The following is a 26,291-nucleotide window of genomic DNA, read 5'->3' as shown; positions in this document are numbered from 1 at the left end:
GCACAGGCACAGGCACAGGCACAGGCACAGGCACAGGCACAGGCTCAGGCACAGGCTCAGGCACAGGCTCAGGCACAGGCACACACACACACATTTCATTATTATTTTGCATTAGTTTGTTTCACATATCTGGAAAATGTTGAAACAGACTTTGTTTATTAGTTAGCTTGTTGACTAAGCCGGGGTATGAATGAGATGGTTAGATGCAGGTTAGAGATGGGCTATGCCATGTACAGTATGTACTCTATGCCATACATACAGTAGTTTTTCCATTTTTTTCATCTGATCAGTCCTGTAAATCTGGCTTCTTGTTTCGCAACATCAACCGGCTGTCAGCTCATTTGTTTTACTGATAACATCAACCGGTTGAGTGGGGCTGAAATTACAGGTTGTTCTGAGTTCAGTTTAATGGAGAGAACCTATCATCACACACCTGCAATGTTGACAAGCTTTAAATAGCCACCTTTTCCACACAGATGCCTGAGGGAATAATGTTGATGTATGTTTGCTTAGCTGCTGTCAGAAAGATAAGCATGATGGACTTTAAGACAAACTTACCATAGATAATACATAGAAGAAGATTGTCTATAGAAAGCATAAATGCAGAAGTTATTTTTATGAGGCCAACAGCTAATATCAAAGTGAAGGATATTTACAAAATAATACACATTTATTTTATTTTACAAAATAGCATTTCAAAATGTATGCAACAGGCACTTATAAGCCCACACACAATGGTAGAATGATAGATAGGGTAAACGCATAAACATTTGTTCTGAATACAGTTCATTTTAAAGGGGGCAATCTGCAGTTCAAACAACAACAGTGTTTCCCTGCCACTGTTTCAGTAAACAACCTGAGTGATGGGGCTGAAGAAACATAACCACTATCAGAGCTATGGATGCAAGAGCTGACCATCCATGACATCACAACGATCCTTCAAAGCATGTGTTGAGGCTCGGGGTTATGCAGTGGATGTTTACAATAACCTTGTTTCGAAAAAGTGCAGTAAAACAAGCAAAATATTATTTTGGTTTCTGATGAGGTATGCCAGTTGAACTAAGCTCAATGAGGCCTTATTAGGTTTTATTCTTCAAGAATAAATGGGTATATATAATTAATATATAGTAATGACATATTGCCCCTTTAAACTTGAAGGAAAACCACTCTGTCTCTGTTAACTGCTTATTTCCAAACACAACCTACTACTGAAAAGTGTGGCTGGAAAACATCTGTGTTATGGTATAAGACTCCAGATGCTTTGCATACAGTCTACCGGTGGAGCCCGTGGCTTCACTGACTTGGTGGGAAAATGGAATGTGAGTCGTTGGTGATATTTGAATAATATTTGTTCACTGCCAATCTGAAGGGGGTTACTAGCAGTAGTATAATATTAAAGAACTGTAGCTCAGTTGGTAAAGCATGGTGCTTGCAATGCCAGGATAGGGGGTTCGATTCCTGGGACCACCTGTACATAAAATGTATGCACACATGACTGTAAGCTGCTTTGGATAAAAGCATCTACTAATTTCTTATATTCAAATTATAAATGTCAGGCTTTGATACTATAACAGGCTCTAAGTCTGCACTATGTGTGTCCATTATTAAGTAAATCAACACTTAAATATTCATTTTAATTGAACAAAAGGCTATCTGAATTAATAAGAGCTGCAATGAGAAAATAAATTATTAATACAGACGTCATTTTATCTTTGTTGAATGCTATGTTGATAATAACTATATACTGCAAAGAGAAATATTCTGAGAACAAAGTCTTAAATTATTCAAATTAAAACTATAATATCCTTGGACTAAAGAATGAGTCACTAAGGTGTCTATTTCTTATATACAGTAGGTTACAGTACACAGTCCATAGGAGCTCATTGGAATAGACCGGTTGCTATAGAGCTGTGTAGGAATGGTCTCTATACCCATACATAGATAATATAGCATCCATAATCCTCTATGGCACTGTGCATAACCAAGCAGTTCTACAGCCAACCAGTTTGAGAGATGGACAGGAGCTGTTTCAAGATGGGGCACGTTGATGCTGTGTACTTCAGTACAAATACATTTTGAAATGTTCTTGAAAGGATCTGACAGTCATGTGGAAAGTGGAGGCTTGGGGTAAAAACAACAGTATGTGCCCTCAGAGCAAAGATATCACATGATTTGATCATCTACTGTTGACATTGAGAATGATGAAGTATATCCTTTCTCTGGAGCACCTGTGGTGAGGGTATCCAGTTCTATACACTAAGTGGAAGTTACAACCTTACTTTCAGGCATACCCACGTAGATAAGGCTGATGTGTGGCTTTAGGTTCAGGTTCAAACTGTACACTCAGCATAAAAAGCATAAACTGTGGACATATGTGGGATGTAGCCCAGAGGAGAATATTTACCTACTCTTCACCACAGGCAAATCAAGTGGTAGGTTCTCTTAGTAGTTTTATCAATACCCCCTTTGACTGTGGTAATAAGCCCTATGAAATGCTCAGTGTCTCTGCTCCACTGTTTGGGTCACTACACCACCCATGTGCTCTGCTTCATGTTACAGTCAAGACAAAAGTCTGGCTCCTGTATAAAGGTGAAACCTGAGATGCCCTGCTTCATTGCTATGGTGACCCGCTAAGCAACTCCTTCTGCTGCAAAGTGCTTGGCTCTGTCCTCTCCTCATTAATTGACAGCGACAACACATGCCTGTTCAGTGTCCTCTCTGATATCACTTCCTGTGATGATTTCGGTTTTAGCCCCTCCTCTTCCTGTGACAACCACACTCTGAGCCTGTGAGTTAGTCGTCGTGCCAACCAAAGTGCCAGTGTTTTGGAAAGGAGTCTGGGCCAACAGGCCCAGCTGTCAATCACACTGTTCCTCCCTCTAGCGGTCCCATCCAGCTCACGTATCAGGCCTCCGAAGTCCCGAGGCAGGCAGTAGCGTGGGACTCCTCTGAGATCCTTGGGGATGTCTCGACTGTGACAGAGGCCCTGGAAGTAGACAATGGTGAAGCCGTTGACCCTGCTTGCCCCCTGTCGTGCCCCCTGCAGACAGGACAGGGCAGCCCTGAACACTGGCCCTGTCACTGAGGAGGGCTCTCTCTCCTCTCTGCTCCTACTCTCCTCTTTCCATTCCTCTCCTTTCTTCAATCCTGCTTGCTCCTGTTCCACTCTTGTTTTCTCAAGTTCTTCCATTTTTTCTCCTCCCCTTTCTCCTTGTTGCATCTCCTCTCCTTTACTCCATCCTGTCTTTTCCACCTCCCTCCTATCCCCTCCCTCCCTCTCTTCTCTCCAGTTCTTGTAGGATTCCTTAGCCACTGCGCTCCATACGATCAGCACCTGGCCTCCTGCCTCTCTGACTGCCTCCCACTGTCCATACAGCCAGGGCACAGGGCCCAGCTCAGCCACCCCAGCCCAAGACCTCTCCACAGCTCCAGGACAAGCCCCAATGGAGCTCTGGGTCCACAGAGCCATGCGCACTTCAGCACACAACTCCCCCTGTAGGAAGGAAGCCAAAGAGCACACGGCAGACACATGGGCTGACTGCTCTGATGAACACACCAACAACACAGGCCTCTGGATGAATAGCCAACCTGCAGGGAGAGAGAGGGGGTGGCAGAGACACACACACAAAGACATACAAAGAAGGAGATGGTCAAGGGAAGAGAGAGAGAGAGAGAGAGAGAGAGAGAGAGAGAGAGAGAGAGAGAGAGAGAGAGAGAGAGACAGACAGACAGACAGACAGACAGACAGACAGACAGACAGACAGACAGACAGACAGACAGACAGACAGACAGACAGACAGACAGACAGACAGACAGACAGACAGACAGACAGACGGAGGGAGGGAGCGAGGGAGGGTGGGAGGGTAACCGAGACAGAGACCGAGACGGAGAGGGAGAAAGAGAGAGAGAGAGCGAGAGAGAGAGAGAAACAGAGAGAGAGAAGGAGAGAGAGAGAGGAAGAGAGAGAGAGAAGGAGAGAGAAGGAGAGAGAGAGAGGAGAGAGAGAGACAGAGAGAGAAGGAGAGAGAGAGAGGAAGAGAGAGAGACAGAGAGAGAGAAGGAGAGAGAGAGGAGAGAGGAGAGAGAGAGAGAGCGAGAAGGAGAGAGAGAGAGAGAGAGAGAGAGAGAGAGAGAGAGAGAGAGAGAGAGAGAGAGAGAGAGACAGACAGGGAGATATGAGTATGGTGGAGTTGAGAGAGAAATAAATACAGACAGACAGACAGACAGACAGACAGACAGACAGACAGACAGACAGACAGACAGACAGACAGACAGACAGACAGACAGACAGACAGACAGACAGACAGACAGACAGACAGACAAAAAAGATATTGGAAATTATTTGTATTTATTCACTGATTTCTCAATTATTTAAATCAATGGATATTAAATCAATGGATTAAATGAAGTGTGCTAGGTTTGAAGGATAAAGTGAGACAGACAGACCGACACACAGACAGAGCAGACAGACACACAGGCAGAGCAGATAGGTTAAGGATGGCACTCAATATTAATGCAATGTAATATGACTGAGGACACAAGAAGGGCCTACAAAGGTGTATGTACAGTACAAGAAAAACTGACCTGTGACTCCCTTCTTGGTCACATAGCGGATGAGGCTTCCCAGTATTGCCACAGTAACCACAAGTGTCAAGACTGCAACAGCATAGAGACCCCATCTCCTGTGGGAATCTGAGGAGGCATATGAGGATACTTAGTATAAGTGTGTGTGTGTGTGTGTGTGTGTGTGTGTGTGTGTGTGTGTGTGTGTGTGTGTGTGTGTGTGTGTGTGTGTGTGTGTGTGTGTGTGTGTGTGTGTGTGTGTGTGTGTGTGTGTGTGTGTGTGTGTGTGTGTGTGTGTGTGTGTGGCTGAGGCTGAACTCACAGTCAGGACACAGTAGTCTCCTCCCATACTGTGCAGGATCTGACCGCCAGACCTTCAGAGATATAGAGAGAGTGAAATTGAAATAAAGAAAAAGTAAAAGTAAGATTAGAGATGCGTTCACGTAATACAAAAGCAATTCATAGTTAGTTTGTTCGTACCTGCACACATAGACCCTCAGTCAGGGATGATAAGGGCAGGTTCAGCTGTGTCTCTCTGGTGCCCCCACCCTGTTGAACGGAAAACTGCACTCTTAACAACATGGACCAGCAGTGTCTATTAAATTCAGGTTTTACTGTGACATGTTCAAGTACAGTGAAATGCTTAACTTGCATGCTCTACCCAACAGCGTAGTAATCAAAACTAGTATAACTAATAAAAATACAAAATATATAATAAAGAGAACATGAAAAAGTAAAGATAAACACTCAAAGAATCACAAAATAGCACAGTTAGGTCGGAGCACGCAAGACAGCATATTATAGAGGCTATTATGTCTCTATATTGTGGTGATAGTTTCTTATCTTACCATGTTTACTAAGTAGATAGCTCCTCTGGACACACATCCTTTCTCCTGCCAGACACAGAGTTGTGCAGCAAAGGATGCTGGGATAGTGGAGGTGAGATAGACACAGAGACTTTGTGAACCAGGACCAACATATGCCTCCCACTTAGACATACCTGAGGAAAGGAGGGAGGGATAGAGAGAGAGAGAGAGAGAGAGAGAGAGAGCGAGAGCAGAGAGAGGGAGAACGAGAGAAGGTGAGAGGGAGAGAGAGAGAGAGAGAGAGAGAGAGAGAGAGAGAGAGAGAGAGAGAGAGAGAGAGAGAGAGAGAGAGAGAGAGAGAGAGAGAGAGAGAGAGAGAGAGAGAGAGAGAGAGAGAGAGAGAGAAGAAAGAGGGAGAGATTATGTTTATGATATTAACAATATCAAGTGTAGTACTTCTATCACTGTGGTTTTGTGGTCTCTCACCTGGTTGGAATGGACAGTGGACATCATGGCTGCCTCTGAAGGAAAACTACAGAGAAGAGAGAGAGAGAGAGAGAGAGAGAGAGAGAGAGAGAGAGAGAGAGAGAGAGAGAGGGGGGGGGGGAGAGACATCAGTGGCTGAAATCCACAGGTGTCATGTGTCATACTGTTAACTGTTGATAAGAGACATACACTGAGTGTACAAAACATTAGGAACACCTTCCTAATGCTGAGTTGCAGCCATTTTACCCTCAGAACATCGTCAATTCGTTGGGGCATGGACTCGAGAAGGTGTCAAAAGCATTCCACAGAAATGCTGGCCCATGTGGACTCCAGTACTTCCCACAGTTGCGTTCAAAGACACTTGAATCTTTTGTCTTGCTCATTGCCCCTCTGAACGGCACACATACACAATCCATGTCTCAATTGTCTCAAAGCTTAAAAATCCTTCTTTAACCTGTCTCCTCCCCTTCATCTTTAACCTGTCTCCTCCCCTTCATCTTTAACCTGTCTCCTCCCCTTCATCTTTAACCTGTCTCCTCCCCTTCATCTACTCTGATTGAAGTGGATTTAAAAGGTGACATCAATAAGGGATCATGTCTTTCACCTGGATTCAACTGGTCAGTTTATGTCATGGAAAGAGTATGACATAGTGTATATTGCTCAATGTGAGCAAGACAAAGGAGCTGATCGTGGACAACAGGAAAAGTCGGCCCGACAAGGCCCCCATTAACATCGACGGGACTGTAGTGGAGCGGGTTGAGAGCTTCAAGTTCCTTGGTGTCCACATCACCAACAAACTATCATGGTCCAAACACACCAAGACAGAAGTGAAGAGGATATGCCAACACCTTATCCTCCTCAGGAGACTGAAAAGATTTGTCTTGTGTCCCCAAGACATCGGCACTTCGCATCGGCACTTCGCTCCGCAGGTAGTATAACTTTTTCATTACATTTCATTATAGTACAACGGTTTGATTTGTCTAATCTTAGCAATCTTAGCAATTTCTTCTTAGCTAGCTACATAGCCATCTTTGTATCAAAGATAATTGCATAATTATCGTATTTCGTCGTCTTAATGCATAATTATCGTATTTCGTCGTCTTAACGTAGTCTTCACTGCTATTTGCCCAGCAGCTAGCCAGCTGCTGGGCAAATAGCCAGCTAGCAAACGCCCACCGATTAGCAGCACTGTAGTAACTATTACACTCAACTGAACGACTTGATTAGTGTAGTGTTAGCTAGCTACATAGCTGTCTTTGCTGTCTTCGTATCCACGATAATTGTGTAGTTTAGAGTGTGTAGTCTTAGAGTGATTATCTTAATTTACCGAGGTTAGCTAGCCAGCTATTTGTCGTCCTTAACGTAGGAGACTCTGCTAGCTAGCCAACAGCTAGCCGACAGCTAGCCAACAGCTAGCCAACGTCTACCGAATAGGACTCAACAACCCGGTCGCATTCACAGGTAGTATCACATTTTCATTTCATTTCATTACAGTACAACGGTTTGATTTGTTTGATTGTAGCTAGCTACATAGCTAGCTACATAGCCGTCTTTGTATCAAAGATAATTGTGTAGTCTAGAGCGATTTTCTAGGTTAGCTAGCCAGCTATTGTCGTTCTTTTAACGCAACGTAACGTAAACAACACTGCTAGCTAGCCAGCTAACCCCCGAATAGCAGCACTGCAGAAACTATTACACTCAACGGAACGACTTGATTAGTGTAGTGTCAACAACGCAGCCACTGCCAGCTAGCCTACAAAGTCAACAACGCAGCCACTGCCAGCTAGCCTACTTCAGCAGTACTGTATCATTTTAATCATTTTAGTCAATAAGATTCTTGCTACGTAAGCTTAACTTTCTGAACATTCGAGACGTGTACTCCACTTGTCATTACAATCTCCTTTGCATTAGCGTAGCCTCTTCTGTAGCCTGTCAACTATGTGTCTGTCTATCCCTGTTCTCTCCTCTCTGCACAGACCATACAAACGCTCCACACCGCATGGCCGCGGCCACCCTAATCTGGTGGTCCCAGCTCGCACGACCCACGTGGAGTTCCAGGTCTCCGGTAGCCTCTGGAACTGCCGATCTGCGGCCAACAAGGCAGAGTTCATCTCAGCCTATGCCTCCCTCCAGTCCCTCGACTTCTTGGCACTGACGGAAACATGGATCACCACAGACAACACTGCTACTCCTACTGCTCTCTCTTCGTCCGCCCACGTGTTCTCGCACACCCCGAGAGCTTCTGGTCAGCGGGGTGGTGGCACCGGGATCCTCATCTTTCCCAAGTGGTCATTCTCTCTTTCTCCCCTTACCCATCTGTCTATCGCCTCCTTTGAATTCCATGCTGTCACAGTTACCAGCCCTTTCAAGCTTAACATCCTTATCATTTATCGCCCTCCAGGTTCCCTCGGAGAGTTCATCAATGAGCTTGATGCCTTGATAAGCTCCTTTCCTGAGGACGGCTCACCTCTCACAGTGCTGGGCGACTTTAACCTCCCCCACGTCTACCTTTGACTCATTCCTCTCTGCCTCCTTCTTTCCACTCCTCTCCTCTTTTGACCTCACCCTCTCACCTCCCCCTACTCACAAGGCAGGCAATACGCTCGACCTCATCTTTACTAGATGCTGTTCTTCCACTAACCTCATTGCAACTCCCTTCCAAGTCTCCGACCACTACCTTGTATCCTTTTCCCTCTCGCTCTCATCCAACACCTCCCACACTGCCCCTACTCGGATGGTATCGCGCCGTCCCAACCTTCGCTCTCTCTCCCCCGCTACTCTCTCCTCTTCCATCCTATCATCTCTTCCCTCTGCTCAAACCTTCTCCAACCTATCTCCTGATTCTGCCTCCTCAACCCTCCTCTCCTCCCTTTCTGCATCCTTTGACTCTCTATGTCCCCTATCCTCCAGGCCGGCTCGGTCCTCCCTCCCGCCCCGTGGCTCGACGACTCATTGCGAGCTCACAGAACAGGGCTCCGGGCAGCCGAGCGGAAATGGAGGAAAACTCGCCTCCCTGCGGACCTGGCATCCTTTCACTCCCTCCTCTCTACATTTTCCTCCTCTGTCTCTGCTGCTAAAGCCATTTTCTACCACTCTAAATTCCAAGCATCTGCCTCTAACCCTAGGAAGCTCTTTGCCACCTTCTCCTTCCTCCTGAATCCTCCTCCCCCCTCCTCCCCTCTCTGCAGATGACTTCGTCAACCATTTTGAAAAGGTCGATGACATCCGATCCTCGTTTGCTAAGTCAAACGGCACCGCTGTTTCTGCTCACACTGCCCTACCCTGTGCTCTGACCTCTTTCTCCCCTCTCTCTCCAGATGAAATCACGCGTCTTGTGACGGCCGGCCGCCCAACAACCTGCCCGCTTGAACCTATCCCCTCTCTCTTCTCCAGACCATTTCCGGAGACCTTCTCCCTTACCTCACCTCGCTCATCAACTCATCCCTGACCGCTGGCTACGTCCCTTCCGTCTTCAAGAGAGCGAGAGTTGCACCCCTTCTGAAAAAACCTACACTCGATCCCTCCGATGTCAACAACTACAGACCAGTATCCCTTTCTTTTCTCTCCAAAACTCTTGAACGTGCCGTCCTTGGCCAGCTCTCCCGCTATCTCTCCCTGAATGACCTTCTTGATCCAAATCAGTCAGGTTTCAAGACTAGTCATTCAACTGAGACTGCTCTTCTCTGTATCACGGAGGCGCTCCGCACTGCTAAAGCTAACTCTCTCTCCTCTGCTCTCATCCGTCTAGACCTATCGGCTGCCTTCGATACTGTGAACCATCAGATCCTCCTCTCCACCCTCTCCGAGTTGGGCATCTCCGGTGCGGCCCACGCTTGGATTGCGTCCTACCTGACAGGTCTCCTCACCACGCGCTCTCACCACTGGTGTCCCCCAGGGCTCTGTTCTAGGCCCTCTCCTATTCTCGCTATACACCAAGTCACTTGGCTCTGTCATAACCTCACATGGTCTCTCCTATCATTGCTATGCAGACGACACACAATTAATCTTCTCCTTTCCCCCTTCTGATGACCAGGTGGCGAATCGCATCTCTGCATGTCTGGCAGACATATCAGTGTGGATGACGGATCACCACTTCAAGCTGAACCTCGGCAAGACGGAGCTGCTCTTCCTCCCAGGGAAGGACTGCCCGTTCCATGATCTCGCCATCACGGTTGACAACTCCATTGTGTCCTCCTCCCAGAGCGCTAAGAACCTTGGCGTGATCCTGGACAACACCCTGTCGTTCTCAACTAACATCAAGGCGATGGCCTGTTCCTGTAGGTTCATGCTCTACAACATCCGCAGAGTATGACCCTGCCTCACACAGGAAGCGGCGCAGGTCCTAATCCAGGCACTTGTCATCTCCCGTCTGGATTACTGCAACTCGCTGTTGGCTGGGCTCCCTGCCTGTGCCATTAAACCCCTACAACTCATCCAGAACGCCGCAGCCCGTCTGGTGTTCAACCTTCCCAAGTTCTCTCACGTCACCCCGCTCCTCCGCTCTCTCCACTGGCTTCCAGTTGAAGCTCGCATCCGCTACAAGACCATGGTGCTTGCCTACGGAGCTGTGAGGGGAACGGCACCTCAGTACCTCCAGGCTCTGATCAGGCCCTACACCCAAACAAGGGCACTGCGTTCATCCACCTCTGGCCTGCTCGCCTCCCTACCACTGAGGAAGTACAGTTCCCGCTCAGCCCAGTCAAAACTGTTCGCTGCTCTGGCCCCCCAATGGTGGAACAAACTCCCTCACGACGCCAGGACAGCAGAGTCAATCACCACCTTCCGGAGACACCTGAAACCCCACCTCTTTAAGGAATACCTAGGATAGGATAAGTAATCCTTCTCACCCCCCCCCCCTTTAAGATTTAGATGCACTATTGTAAAGTGACTGTTCTACTGGATGTCATAAGGTGAATGCACCAATTTGTAAGTCGCTCTGGATAAGAGCGTCTGCTAAATGACTTAAATGTAAATGGAAATGTAATCCTCAAAGTTCTACAGCTGCACCGTTGATGGCATTCTGACCGTAAGGCGCTACAGACGGTAGTGCGTACGACCCAGTACATCACTGTAGCCAAGATTCCTGCCATCCAGAACTATACCAAGAGGCTTCTAAACAGCCTCTACCCCCAAACCATAAGACTATTAACATTGCCCCCCCCCCCTTTTACACCACTGCATGGCAAACAGTACCAGAGCGCCAAGTCCAGGACCGAAAGGCACCTTAACAGCTTCTACCCCCAAACACCATAAGACTGCTGAACAATTAATGAAATACCCACCGATTATTTACATTGACCCCCCCCTCCATTTGTTTTTTTACACTGCTGCTACTCGCTATTTATTAACTATGCATAGTCACTTCACCGCTACCTATATATACAAATTACCTCGACTAACCTGTACCCCTGCACATTGACTCGGAACCGGTACCCCCTGTATATAGCCTCATTAATGTTATTTTATTGTGTTACTGTTAATTATTTTTTACTTTAGTTAATTTGATACATATTTTCTTAACTCTTTCTTCAACTGCACTGTTGGTTAAGCATTTCACGGTAAGGTTGTTGCATTCGGCCCATGTGACAAATAACATTGATTTGATTTGATTGGCTTATACACTCTTACCTGCACACACATCTGAGGGTGTTTATCCACAGCAGAAACATTATATTTCTGTCAAGGATAGAGGGAAGATATCAGCAGCAGCATCATCATCATCTTCATCATCACCGTCATCATCAACACTCACCAGATCTCCCTTCTCCTCCATGTCCTCCAGTGTGGAGTTTAGGATGGGAGTGCATTGTGGTGTGTTTCTCTGGTGTCGCCAGCAGAGGGAGGCAGAGGGCTTCAGGTAAGCAGCTGGACACAGGGCACTCCAGGCCATGCTTGAACCCAACTCACCATACAGAGTCACATTACTGGAGCGCCACACGTCTGTGCCCCCTGGTGGTCAAATACAGACAGTGCACTGTTACTGATAGTGTGAGGACTGCATCTTCTGCTGGTTTGTCTGTGACTCATATTAATAATTGCTCCAGCAGAAAGCCCCTGCTATTCCCAGGTCTGGTTCACTGGAAAATATACAGGTAACAACACACATAGAAACTGAAGCTAATCATCAGCTACGGCATCTCAAACAGGTCTAAGAGACAAACAATATATGAAAAATCAGAGGTGTACTCAATAAGAAATAAGTCATTAAAGAGCAGCAGTAAAATAACAATAGCGAGACTATATACAGGGGGGCACCAATACAGAGTCAATGTGCAGGGAGGGGGGGGGTGCGCAAATAGTCTCATGGCTTGGGGGTAGAAGCTGTTTCGAAGCCTCTTGGACCTAGACGTGGTGCTCCGGTACCGCTTGCCGTGCAGTAGCAGAGAGAACACACTCTGACACCGCCTGGTATAGAGGTCCTGGATGGCAGGAACATTTGCCCCAGTGATGTACTGGGCCATTCGCACTAACCTCTGTAGTGCCTTGCGGTCGGAGGCCGAGCAGTTATGCAACCGGTCAGGATGCTCTTGATGGTGCAGCTGTATAAACTTTTGAGGATCTGAGGACCCATGCCAAATCTTTTCAGTCTCCTGAGGGGGAATAGGTTTTGTTGTGCCCCCTTAACGACTGTCTTGGTGTGCTTGGACCCTGATAGTTTGTTGGTGATGTGGACACCAAGGAACTTGAAGCTCTCAACCTGCTCCACTGCAGCCCAGTCGATGAGAATGGGGGCATGCTCAGTCCTCTTTTTCCTGTCGTCCACAATCATCTCCTTTGTCTTGATCACATTGAGTTGTTGTTATGGCACCACACGGCCAGGTCTCTGACGTCCTCCCTATTAAGTTTGTCATTGCCAAACTTAATGATGGTGTTGGAGTTGTGCCTGGCCGTGCATTCATGAGTGAAGAGGGAGTACAGGAGGGGACTGAGCACACACCCCTGAGGGGCCACTGTGTTGAGGATCATCGTGGTGGATGTGTTGTTACCTACCCTAACCACCTTGGGGCAGCCCGTCCGGAAGTTCAGGATCCAGTTGCAGAGGGAGGTGTTTAGTCCCAGGGTCTTTAGCTTAGTGGTGAGCTTTGAGGGCACTATGATTTTGAACACTGAGCTGTAGTCAATGAATAGCATTCTCATCTAGGTGTTCCTTTTGTCAAGGTGGGAAAGGGTTGCATTGAGTGCAATAGAGATTGCATCATCTGTGGATCTGTTGGGCGGTATGCAAATTGGAGTGGGTCTAGGGTTTCTGGGATAATGGTGTTGAAGTGAGCCATGACAAGCCTTTCAAAGCATTTCATGGCTACAGACATGAGTGCTACGGGTCGGTAGTAATTTAGGCAGGTTACCTTAATGTTCTTGGGCACAGGCACTATGGTGGTCTGCTTAAAACATGTTGGTATTACAGACTCGGATAGGGAGAGGTTGAAAATGTCAGAACCAGGAACAGATATAGCCCTTGGTTCTCCCCAGACCTGACTGCCCTTAACCAACACAAAAACATCCTATGGCGTTCTGCATTAGCATCGAACAGCCCCCGTGATATGCAGCTATTCAGGGAAGCTAGAAACCATTATACACAGGCAGTTAGAAAAGCCAAGGCTAGCTTTTTCAAGCAGAAATTTGCTTCCTGCAACACTAACTCAAAAAAGTTCTGGGACACTGTAAAGTCCATGGAGAATAAGAACACCTCCTCCCAGCTGCCCACTGCACTGAAGATAGGAAACACTGTCACCACTGATAAATCCACCATAATTGAGAATTTCAATAAGCATTTTTCTACGGCTGGCCATGCTTTCCACCTGGCTACTCCTACCCCGGTCAACAGCACTGCACCCCCAACAGCAACTCGCCCAAGCCTTCCCCATTTCTCCTTCTCCCAAATCCATTCAGCTGATGTTCTGAAAGAGCTGAAAAATCTGGACCCCTACAAATCAGCCGGGCTAGACAATCTGGACCCTTTCTTTCTAAAATTATCTGCCGAAATTGTTGCCACCCCTATTACTAGCCTGTTCAACCTCTCTTTCGTGTCGTCTGAGATTCCCAAAGATTGGAAAGCAGCTGCGGTCATCCCCCTCTTCAAAGGGGGACACTCTTGACCCAAACTGCTACAGACCTATATCTATCCTACCATGCCTTTCTAAGGTCTTCGAAAGCCAAGTCAACAAACAGATTACCGACCATTTCGAATCTAACCATACCTTCTCTGCTATGCAATCTGGTTTCAGAGCTGGTCATGGGTGCACCTCAGCCACGCTCAAGGTCCTAAACGATATCTTAACCGCCATCGATAAGAAACATTACTGTGCAGCCGTATTCATTGATCTGGCCAAGGCTTTCGATTCTGTCAACCACCACATCCTCATCGGCAGACTCGACAGCCTTGGTTTCTCAAATGATTGCCTCGCCTGGTTCACCAACTACTTCTCTGATAGAGTTCAGTGTGTCAAATCGGAGGGTCTGCTGTCCGGACCTCTGGCAGTCTCTATGGGGGTGCCACAGGGTTCAATTCTTGGACCGACTCTCTTCTCTGTATACATCAATGAGGTCGCTCTTGCTGCTGGTGAGTCCCTGATCCACCTCTACGCAGACGACACCATTCTGTATACTTCCGGCCCTTCTTTGGACACTGTGTTAACAACCCTCCAGGCAAGCTTCAATGCCATACAACTCTCCTTCCGTGGCCTCCAATTGCTCTTAAATACAAGTAAAACTAAATCCATGCTCTTCAACCGATCGCTACCTGCACCTACCCGCCTGTCCAACATCACTACTCTGGACGGCTCTGACTTAGAATACGTGGACAACTACAAATACTTAGGTGTCTGGTTAGACTGTAAACTCTCCTTCCAGACCCATATCAAACATCTCCAATCCAAAGTTAAATCTAGAATTGGCTTCCTATTTCGCAACAAAGCATCCTTCACTCATGCTGCCAAACATACCCTTGTAAAACTGACCATCCTACCAATCCTCGACTTTGGCGATGTCATTTACAAAATAGCCTCCAATACCCTACTCAACAAATTGGATGCAGTCTATCACAGTGCAATCCGTTTTGTCACCAAAGCCCCATATACTACCCACCATTGCGACCTGTACGCTCTCGTTGGCTGGCCCTCGCTTCATACTCGTCGCCAAACCCACTGGCTCCATGTCATCTACAAGACCCTGCTAGGTAAAGTCCCCCCTTATCTCAGCTCGCTGGTCACCATAGCATCTCCCACCTGTAGCACACGCTCCAGCAGGTATATCTCTCTGGTCACCCTCAAAACCAATTCTTTCTTTGGCCGTCTCTCCTTCCAATTCTCTGCTGCCAGTGACTGGAACGAACTGCAAAAATCTCTGAAACTGGAAACACTTATCTCCCTCACTAGCTTTAAGCACCAACTGTCAGAGCATCTTACAGATTACTGCACCTGTACATAGCCCACCTAGAATTTAGCCCAAACAACTACCTCTTTCCCAACTGTATTTAATTTATTTATTTATTTTGCTCCTTTGCACCCCATTATTTTTATGTCTACTTTGCACATTCTTCCATTGCAAAACTACCATTCCAGTGTTTTACTTGCTATATTGTATTTACTTTGCCACCATGGCCTTTTTTGCCTTTACCTCCCTTCTCACCTCATTTGCTCACATTGTATATAGACTTGTTTATACTGTATTATTGACTGTATGTTTGTTTTACTCCATGTGTAACTCTGTGTCGTTGTATCTGTCGAACTGCTTTGCTTTATCTTGGCCAGGTCGCAATTGTAAATGAGAACTTGTTCTCAACTTGCCTACCTGGTTAAATAAAGGTGAAAAAAAAGGGGGATACAGTTGTCACCAATTACAAACTCCTTAAAAGCCAGTGTTCCTTTGTTAGGAGAGAGATCTTCTTTGATGTCCTGTGTTGGTTGTTGTGCAGACAGTTTTTGGAAAGTATTTTGTAGCCAGTCCTGCTGAGGTATGTTTATGTCAAAAGGACTGTGTTTTGATTATTAAAATTGTATTATTCTGTTTCATTTGTTCCGAGGGGAGAAGGTGAAGGCCCCTTGGGAGTGCTTAGGCAAGAGGCCTGTGGGCATACATATACCGTAGTGTGTACTCTGTCTATGCACACTAGGTAAGACCTGGGTGGACCACCCTCTGTATTTTGGTTAGTGCGCCAGGTGGTGTTAAGGTTAGGGAAGTAGTGGGTAGGCAGGTAAGGTATTAGAGGGGACTCAACTTTTACTTTCTTTGCTTTGGTTCCGTCCAGTCCCTTTTCCCCACATTACTGTGTTAAGGAAATATATTCCCAGTAAATGGTAATATTCTCTGCCTCTGTCATCCTTACCCGTACTTACAATCACATACCTCTTTCACATTTCATGGGGAGTTGAGTGTAGCAGGGTGTTGCGCTCCCTCCAAGAGGCGTGCATAAAAGAAGCCATTTGCCAGTTGGTCAGCGCATGCTCGCAGTACACGTCCTGGTAATCCAACCTGTCGCTGCCGCCTTGTGAATGTTGACCTGTTTAACGGTCTTACTCACATCGGCTGTGGAGAGCAGTGTTTATTTGCCTCGAAGTGAGCATAGAAGTAGTTTAGCTCACCTGGTAGGCTCGTATCACTGGGCAGCTCTCTGCTGTGCTTTCCTTTGTAGTCTATAATGGTTTGCAAGCCCTGTCACATCCAATGAGCGTCAGAGCAGGTGTAGTACGATTCGATCTTAGTCCTGTATTGACGCTTTGCCTGTTTGATGGGTCGTCGGAGGGCATAGCAGTATTTCTTAAGCTTCCGGGTTAGAGTCCTGCACCTTGAAAGCTGCAGCTTTAGCTCAGTGCGGATGTTGCCTGTAATCCATGGCTTCTGGTTGGGGTATGTACGTACTGTCATTGTGGGGACGACGTCAACGATGCACTTATTGATGAAGCCAATGACTGATGTGGTGGACTCAATACCATTGGAGGAATCCCAGAACATATTCCAGTCTGTGGTAGCAAAACAGTCCTGTAGCTTAGCATCTGCTTCATCTGACCACTTTTTTTACATTTACATTTACATTTAAGTCATTTAGCAGACGCTCTTATCCAGAGCGACTTACAAATTGGTGCATTCACCTTATGACATCCAGTAGAACAACCACTTTACAATAGTGCATCTAAATATTTTAAGGGGGGGGGGGGTGAGAAGGATTACTTTATCCTATCCTAGGTATTCCTTAAAGAGGTGGGGTTTCAGGTGTCTCCGGAAGGTGGTGATTGACTCCGCTGTCCTGGCGTCGTGAGGGAGTTTGTTCCACCATTGGGGAGCCAGAGCAGCGAACAGTTTTGACTGAGCTGAGCGGGAACTGTACTTCCTCAGTGGTAGGGAGGCGAGCAGGCCAGAGGTGGATGAACGCAGTGCCCTTATTTGGGTGTAGGGCCTGATCAGAGCCTGGAGGTACTGAGGTGCCGTTCCCCTCACAGCTCCGTAGGCAAGCACCATGGTCTTGTAGCGGATGCGAGCTTCAACTGGAAGCCAGTGGAGAGAGCGGAGGAGCGGGGTGACGTGAGAGAACTTGGGAAGGTTGAACACTAGACGGGCTGCGGCGTTCTGGATGAGTTGTAGGGGTTTAATGGCACAGGCAGGGAGCCCAGCCAACAGCGAGTTGCAGTAATCCAGACGGGAGATGACAAGTGCCTGGATTAGGACCTGCGCCGCTTCCTGTGTGAGGCAGGGTCGTACTCTGCGGATGTTGTAGAGCATGAACCTACAGGAACGGGCCACCGCCTTGATGTTAGTTGAGAACGACAGTTTGTTGTCCAGGATCACGCCAAGGTTCTTAGCGCTCTGGGAGGAGGACACAATGGAGTTGTCAACCGTGATGGCGAGATCATGGAACGGGCAGTCCTTCCCGGGAGGAAGAGCAGCTCCGTCTTGCCGAAGTTCAGCTTGAGGTGGTGATCCGTCATCCACACTGATATGTCTGCCAGACATGCAGAGATGCGATTCGCCACCTGGTCATCAGAAGGGGGAAAGGAGAAGATTAATTGTGTGTCGTCTGCATAGCAATGATAGGAGAGACCATGTGAGGTTATGACAGAGCCAAGTGACTTGGTGTATAGCGAGAATAGGAGAGGGCCTAGAACAGAGCCCTGGGGGACACCAGTGGTGAGAGCGCGTGGTGAGGAGACAGATTCTCGCCACGCCACCTGGTAGGAGCGACCTGTCAGGTAGGACGCAATCCAAGCGTGGGCCGCGCCGGAGATGCCCAACTCGGAGAGGGTGGAGAGGAGGATCTGATGGTTCACAGTATCGAAGGCAGCCGATAGGTCTAGAAGGATGAGAGCAGAGGAGAGAGAGTTAGCTTTAGCGGTGCGGAGCGCCTCCGTGATACAGAGAAGAGCAGTCTCAGTTGAATGACTAGTCTTGAAACCTGACTGATTTGGATCAAGAAGGTCATTCTGAGAGAGATAGCGGGAGAGCTGACCAAGGACGGCACGTTCAAGAGTTTTGGAGAGAAAAGAAAGAAGGGATACTGGTCTGTAGTTGTTGACATCGGAGGGATCGAGTGTAGGTTTTTTCAGAATTTCATTATATCGGCAACCTTCGATGCATCTTACTCTCGCTCTCTTGAAGACGGAAGGGACGTAGCCAGCGGTCAGGGATAAGTTGATGAGCGAGGTGAGGTACCAGGGAGAAGGTCTCCGGAAATGGTCTGGAGAAGAGAGGAGGGGATAACTGGGTGACGAGCGGGCAGGTTGTTGGGCGGCCAGGTTGTATCCGTCACAAGACGCGAGATTTCATCTGGAGAGAGAGGGAGAAAGAGGTCAGAGCACAGGGTAGGGCCTCTGGCCTGCTCGCTCTCCCTACCACTGTGTGAGCAGAACCAGCGGTGTTGTTTGACTTAGCAAACGAGGATCGGATGTCGTCGATCTTCTTTTCAAAATGGTTGACGAAGTCATCTGCAGAGAGGGACCTCATCTTTACTAGGCTGGGGGAGGGGCCAATGACCTCGGGTCAGGAGGATTCAGGAGGGAGGAGAATGTGGCAAAGAGCCTCCCAATCCTGTCATCTCTTCCCTCCGAAATTCTGAATTCCTAGGGTTAGAGGCAGATGCTTGGAATTTAGAGTGGTAGAAAGTGGCTTTAGCAGCAGAGACAGAGGAGGAAAATGTAGAGAGGAGGGAGTGAAAGGATGCCAGGTCCGCAGGGAGGCGAGTTTTCCTCCATTTCCGCTCGGCCTTCCGGAGCCCTGTTCTGTGAGCTCGCATTGAGTCGTCAAGCCACGGAGCGGGAGGGGAGGACCGAGCCGGCCTGGAAGATAGGGGACATAGAGAGTCAAAGGATGCAGAAAGGGAGGAGAGGAGGGTTGAGGAGGCAGAATCAGGAGATAGGTTGGAGAAGGTTTGAGCAGAGGGAAGAGATGATAGGATGGAAGAGGAGAGAGTAGCGGGGGAGAGAGAGCTCGAAGGTTGGGACGGCGCGATACCATCCGAGTAGGGGCAGTGTGGGAAGTGTTGGATGAGAGCGAGAGGGAAAAGGATACAAGGTAGTGGTCGGAGACTTGGAGGGGAGTTGCAATGAGGTTAGTGGAAGAACAGCATCTAGTAAAGATGAGGTCGAGCGTATTGCCTGCCTTGTGAGTAGGGGGGAAGGTGAGAGGGTGAGGTCAAAAGAGGAGAGGAGTGGAAAGAAGGAGGCAGAGAGGAATGAGTCAAAGGTAGACGTGGGGAGGTTAAAGTCACCCAGAACTGTGAGAGGTGAGCCGTCCTCAGGAAAGGAGCTTATCAAGGCATCAAGCTCATTGATGAACTCTCCGAGGGGACCTGGAGGGCGATAAATGATAAGGATGTTAAGCTTGAAAGGGCTGGTAACTGTGACAGCATGAAATTCAAAGGAGGCGATAGACAGATGGGTAAGGGGAGAAAGAGAGAATGACCACATGGGAGAGATAAGGATCCCTATGCCACCACCCCGCTGACCAGAAGCTCTCGGGGTGTGCGAGAACACGTGGGCGGACGAAGAGAGAGCAGTAGGAGTAGCAGTGTTATCTGTGGTGATCCATGTTTCTGTCAGTGCCAAGAAGTCGAGGGACTGGAGGGAGGCATAGGCTGAGATGAACTCTGCCTTGTTGGCTGCAGATCGGCAGTTCCAGAGGCTACCGGAGACCTGGAACTCCACGTGGGTCGTGCGCGCTGGGACCACCAGATTAGGGTGGCAGCGGCCACGCGGTGTGGAGCGTTTGTATGGTCTGTGCAGAGAGGAGAGAACAGGGATAGACAGACACATAGTTGACAGGCTACAGAAGAGGCTACGCTAATGCAAGGAGATTGGAATGACAAGTGGACTACACGTCTCGAATGTTCAGAAAGTTAAGCTTACGTAGCAAGAATCTTATTGACTAAAATTATTAAAAATGATACAGTACTGCTGAAGTAGGCTAGCTGGCAGTGGCTGCGTTGTTGACTTTGTAGGCTAGCTGACAGTGGCTGCGTTGTTGACACTACACTAATCAAGTCGTTCCGTTGAGTGTAGTAGTTTCTACAGTGCTGCTATTCGGGGCTAGCTGGCTAGCTAGCACTGTTGATTACGTTATGTTGCGTTAAAAGAACGACAATAGCTGGCTAGCTAACCTAGAAAATCGCTCTAGACTACACAATTATCTTTGATACACAGACGGCTATGTAGCTAGCTATGTAGCTAGCTACGATCAAACAAATCAAACCGTTGTGCTGTAATGAAATGAAATGAAAAATGTGATACTACCTGTGGAGCGAAGCGGAATGCGACCGGGTTGTTGAGTGCGGAAGTTCTATTCAGTAGACGTTGGCTAGCTGTTGGCTAGCTAGCAGTGTCTCCTACGTTAAGGACGACAAATAGCTGGCTAGCTAACCTCGGTAAATTAAGATAATCACTCTAAGACTACACGCTCTAAACTACACAATTATCTTGGATACGAAGACAGCAAAGACAACTATGTAGCTAGCTAACACTACACTAATCAAGTCGTTCAGTTGAGTGTAATAGTTTCTACAGTGCTGCTATTCGGTAGACGGTGGACGTTTGCTAGCTGGCTAGCTGCTGGGCAGATAGCAGTGTAGACTACGTTAGGACGACGAAATACGAAGTTGCAATAGAAGTGCTGACTGTTTCACTTTGTTGTCCTCTTTCTTTTCCTTTTTCTTCTGTCCTTCTTTTGTCCTTATTTTGTCTTCCTTTCTTCTGTTAACTAGATATTTTTTGTTGTTGTTATTCTTTGTAAGCTAGCTAGCTTCTTCCAGGAGAGTCCCTAGCAACTGCTTTTTGTATTGATCTAGTCACTGTTGCTTCCTGCTTCAATATTTGCTTGTAAGCAGGAATCGTGAGGATAGAATTATGGGCAGATTTGCCAAATGGAGCGAGAGCATTGTATGTGTGTGGAGTAAAGGTGGTCCAGTTTTCTTTTTTCCCCCCTCTGGTTGCACATTTAACATGCTGATATAAATTTGGTAAAACGGATTTAAGTTTCCCTGCATTAAAGTCCCCGGCTACTAGGAGCACCGCCTCTGGGTGAGTGTTTTCTTGTTTGCTTATGGCAGAATACAGCTCATTCAATGCTGTTTTAGTGCCAGCCTCTGACTGTGGTGGTATGTAAACACCTACGAAAATGCAGATAAACTCTCTAGGTAGATAGTGTGGTGTACAGCTTATCATGAGACACCCTACCTCAGGCGAGCAATAGCTCGAGACTTCCTTAGTCTGTGCACCAGCTGTTACAAAAATACATAGTCCGCCGCCCCTTGTCTTACCAGACGCCGGTGTAGCGTATAACCAGACAGCTGTATGTTGATAGTGTCATCATTCAGCCACGTCTCCGTGAAGCATAAGATATTACAGTTTTGAATGTCCCGTTGGCAGTTCAATATTCCGCGTAGGTCATCTATTTTATTGTCCAAAGATTGCACGTTTGCTAGCAGAATGGAAGTGGGGGTTTATTAGATCGCCAACGAATTCACAGAAGGCAGCTCGCCCTCCGGACCCTTTTTCTCCACCTCCTCGCCATGCAAATCACGGGGATCTGGGCCTGTTCCTGAGGAAGCAGCATATCGTTCGCGACAGGCTCGTTAATGGAAAAAAGGATTCTGCCAGTCCGTGGTGAGTAATCGCAGTCCTGATGTCCAGAAATTATTTCGGTCATAAGACACGGTAGCGGCAACATTACGTACAAAAGAAGTTACAAACAGAGCAAATAAACTAACAAAAAACACAATCGGTTGGGGGCATGTAAAATGTCTGCCTTCTTCTCCGGCACCATTTTAGATTAGATACTCACCATCTAATGAGCCATTCACAAACGGGCAAACTGTGGTTCGCCTTGCGTCTAGGTGTGTGTAATATACCTATGTACAGACAGACAGGCAGAGAGACATGCAAGGACACAAACATGAGACAGACTGTAGTTTTAGCCATGCAGTACTGTCACTGTCTATTGCACATTATCTGATAGTTAACTCATTGTGATATGTCACTGACTGAGACCTTCTTACCTGTACACAGACACAGGGTAGCAGGTAGGGGAAACTGAGAGTCACTGACCGATTCTGATTGGTGTCAATCTGGAGAGAACAACAGAATATTCATTAACAGATTATCAACCTACACTACCGGTCCAATGTTTTAGAACACCTACTCATTTAAAGGATTTTCTTTACTTTTTACTATTTTCTATATTGTTGAATAATAAAGACAACAAAACTATGAAATAACACAGAATCGTTATAACCAAAAAAGTGTTCAAACTAATCCAAATATATTTCATATTTGAGATTATTCAAATAGCCACCCTTTGCCTTGATGACAGCTTTGCACACTCTTGGCAGTCTTTCAACCAGCTTCACCTGGAAAGCTTTTCCAACAATCTTGAAGGAGTTCCCACATATGCTGAGCACTTGTTGGCTGATTTTCCTTCACTCTGCGGTCCAACTCATCCCAAAACCATCTCAATTTGGATGAAGTCGGGGAATTATGGAAGCCAGGTCATCTGACGCAGCACTCCATCACTCTCCTCTTGGGAAAATAGCCCTTACACAACCTGGAGGTGTGTTGGTTCATTGTCCTGTTGAAAAACAAATGATAGTTCCACTAAGCCCAAACCAGATGGGATGGCGTATCGCTGCAGAATGCTCTGGTAGCCATGCTGGTTAAGTGTGCCTTAAACAAAATAAATCACAGACAGTGTCACCAGCAAAGCACCCCCACACCATAACACCTCAATGCTTGAAGGTGGGAAATATACATGCAGAGATCATCTGTTTATCCACACCGCGTCTCAGAAAGACATGATTGGAAACAAAAATCTCCAATTTGGACTCCAGGCCAAAGGACAATGGACAGTATAATGTCCATTGCTAGTGTTTCTTGGCCCAAGTAGGTCTCTTCTTCTTATTGGTTTCCTTTAGTAATGATGGACTGTCATTTCTCTTTGCTTATTTAAGTTGTTCTTGCTATAATATCGAGTGGCGCCGCCATCTAAGGCACTGAAACTCAGTACTAGAGGCGTCACTACAGACACCCTGGTTCGAATACAGGTTGTATCACAACTGGCCATGATTGGGAGTCCCATAGGGTGGCGCACAATTCGCCCAGCGTTGTCCAGGTTTGGCCAGTGTAGGCCATCATTGTAAATAAGAATTTGTTCTTAACTGACTTGCCTAGTTAAATAAAGGTTCAATTAAAAAAATATATTTTACCAAAGGCTCAAACCCAAAGAAATTCCACAAATGAACTTTTAACAAGGCACACTTGTTAATTTAAATGCATTCCAGGTGACTACCTCATAAATCTGGTTGAGAGAATGCCAAGAGTGTGCAAAGCTGTCATCAAGGCAAAGGGTGGCTATTTGAAGAATCTCAAATATAAAATATATTTTGATTTGTTTAACACTTTTTTGGTTACTACATGATTCCATGTGTTATTTAATAGTTTTGATGTCTTCACTACTATTCTACAATGTAAAAAATAGTAAAAATAAAGAAAATCTCATGAATGTGTAGATGTTCTAAAATGTTTGACAGGTAGTGTATGTTATAAACAACATTCATCTTTTTAAAACACCTCTATACATGTACGCACGCACGTACCCACCCACCCACACACACAATACACACATGCAAAATAGCTTACAGTAGAAAGAGCAGAAAGGTTGGAGCATTCTGCATCTGTGTGTCTGTAACACAACCTGGTGTATACATCAGATGAGAAAGCCGGTTGGTATATGTGGTCTCCAGTTGCTACTGTTACATTGAGGGATCGAGCCAGCTCATCCACAGACAGATCAAACTCTGGTACTGGATCTGAATCTGCATCACCTCAGACAGAGTCATAGTATGATTAGTATTATGATGTCATTCTCATCACATCACAGGTGAGGGATGGGGATAAGTGATGGAGGTGAAAGGTGAGATTAGTACCTGGACAGATGTCCTTCTGTACGATGTACCTGTGCTGTCTCTGTGGTTTAGAGGACAAAGACACATGCACCTCTCGCCCTGCGTCAGCAGGGAAACAGTCATACACCAACTCCCACTGGAAGGCAGCAGAGACACACACAGCAACATGATCAGAAGCTCACTTTCACCATTCTACTGTATGTGTGTGTGTATCTATGCCTGCATGTATAAAAGTATCAGATCTTACCACAATCATGTGGCCAATGTCATGGGGATGTAAGCGCTTAATGTTGGTCTTTCCTACTATGATGGATCGAAACGGGTCACTCCACTTAAAATAAAAATGAATAAAGTGAATTTATTTTATCCATCTATCTTATCCTTTTTAACTGAAAGGGAGAGAGGTTCCATTTCAAGAAATGTTACCTGTAAAGTCTCATTATTGACTCCCTTTTTTATCGAGATGGTTCTGCGAGTTGTAGTTGACAGCTCCAGGTATTTAATGGTCAGTGTCCCAGTGAAGTCTGGAGGAACACAGAGGACAGATTAAAGAATTGTGGCAGTAAAGGTAGAACGAGAGGAAGTCAGGATAAGGGAGAAAGATATAGACTGAAACAAACACGAGGCCAGAGAAAGGGAGACTGAGACTTTAAATAGAAGGAGGATGGAATGGAAGAAAGTTCTAAAGGGGATGAGGATGGTGCGGAGAGACAGAGATTGGTTGTGGATGGGAAACAGTCTTACCTGCCGCTTTCATTCTGACACGTACATGGACACAGGCAAAACAGGAGCCTTGTGATGGAGAGAACCCGAGAGTGGACAGACTCAGCTGAGGGAGACTCTCAGGGTTCCAGTTGGAACCTACAGGAAAAAAAAGACAGAAACACAGAACATACGGACACTCAAAACAATATATATGCAGTAAAATAAGTGTACGAGTGAAGTCTGAAAATGCCAAATAAATGGTTCCTTTTCATATTGTGTACAAAATGAGTTATCCCATAGAGGCCATGGACTGAAGTAACACTTACCATTTTGGTATTGAATCTATTGTGGAGAAATAGAGGAAGAAAAGGAGGAAGAAAAAGAGACTGGGTTAGTGAAGTGAATCTTGATGCAGGACAGGTTCACGTAGGCTAATCCATTTCCAATACAGGATTTCCATTATATAAGGTCTGAGTATAATGTCTCTTTTTCATATTAGTTACATTATGTCCATGGTGGTGGGCCCCAAAGATGGTATGAATTAGTCCCTTACCTCGGTGACAGTTAGTCTGGCGCGTGTTATCTCCTCGGAGGCGCACAGGAGCTGCAGCAGGCACAACAGGAGCAGGAGCACAGCAAGTGCAGGTCCATTCCCGCGACTCGTCATCATGAAGGGTGACCACTAGCTTACTCACAACAGAGGCACGTGTAAAAAGTCACGGCGTATCCAATGATGCTTGAACAACTTTGGCCTTGGGACAAAAAAACGCAAATGCGCAAAAAAACAGCAGAACGACAGACCACACTCAATACGTTTAGCCTTACTTGCATATTAAAATAAAAGAAATGAAATCCAAGAAAACGGAAACGTAGCCTACATCATAAGTTCCAGTGCTATGTTGTTTTGTCTGTTCCCAATAAGAACGGTAAAAAAATGACTCATTAATAATTGTTCCATGCGTATCAAGTTGTGCATTGAGTGAGTGAGTGAGTGAGTGCGTGAGTGAGTGAGTGAGTGAGTGGGTAGTTTAGTACAGCTCCACCTTTCCAACTGCCTCAGACAATGTGTACCCGTTTGACATTTTTTTTAACGAACAATGAGGAAATAACAGTCAGGCTATGCTAAGAAATACTTATTTTTTTAACGTTACATCCAGAAGGAAACGTGTATTGGCAAACATTGCCGTCCCCCTTGCACAGTCACTGACCCCTCTGTTAATCATAAATACCGCATCTTTTCTGAAACAGACCTTGGTTCAAATTATATTTAGGGTAATTCAGTAACTTTCTAAGACATTTGGAAGTATGGGTGTGTTCGTAATTCACGCAGGAGTGCCAGAGCGTGCTCAGAG

At 46.5% G+C, this 26,291-nt stretch overlaps 1 protein-coding gene across 2 annotated transcripts; it reads right to left on the bottom strand.

The window, feature by feature from the left end:
* Positions 1-647: 647 nt before the first annotated feature.
* Positions 648-25,947, bottom strand: LOC124019433. Of its 2 annotated transcripts, XM_046334776.1 has the most exons (17): positions 25,493-25,946; positions 25,266-25,281; positions 24,979-25,095; positions 24,661-24,758; positions 24,482-24,565; positions 24,256-24,370; positions 23,969-24,144; positions 22,333-22,401; positions 22,119-22,185; positions 11,608-11,804; positions 11,484-11,531; positions 5,856-5,901; positions 5,412-5,563; positions 5,044-5,112; positions 4,886-4,937; positions 4,585-4,692; positions 648-3,588 (listed from the first exon to the last, which is right to left on the bottom strand). In XM_046334776.1, exons 1-17 carry the CDS (start codon positions 25,607-25,609, stop codon positions 2,618-2,620), a joined length of 2,502 nt encoding a protein of 833 aa, XP_046190732.1. In that variant the 5' UTR covers positions 25,610-25,946; the 3' UTR covers positions 648-2,617. The 2 variants fall into 2 exon arrangements, with proteins under 2 accessions (XP_046190732.1, XP_046190733.1); XM_046334777.1 differs by lacking the exon at positions 11,484-11,531 and having other exon boundaries at positions 25,493-25,947.
* Between the last annotated feature and the right edge of the window lie 344 nt (positions 25,948-26,291).

Source organism: Oncorhynchus gorbuscha, unplaced genomic scaffold (genome assembly GCF_021184085.1).
Source record: "Oncorhynchus gorbuscha isolate QuinsamMale2020 ecotype Even-year unplaced genomic scaffold, OgorEven_v1.0 Un_scaffold_918, whole genome shotgun sequence".
Taxonomy (NCBI): domain Eukaryota; kingdom Metazoa; phylum Chordata; class Actinopteri; order Salmoniformes; family Salmonidae; genus Oncorhynchus; species Oncorhynchus gorbuscha.
Note: the sequence above shows the minus strand (reverse complement) of the source record. Positions and strands in the feature narration are given on the sequence as shown.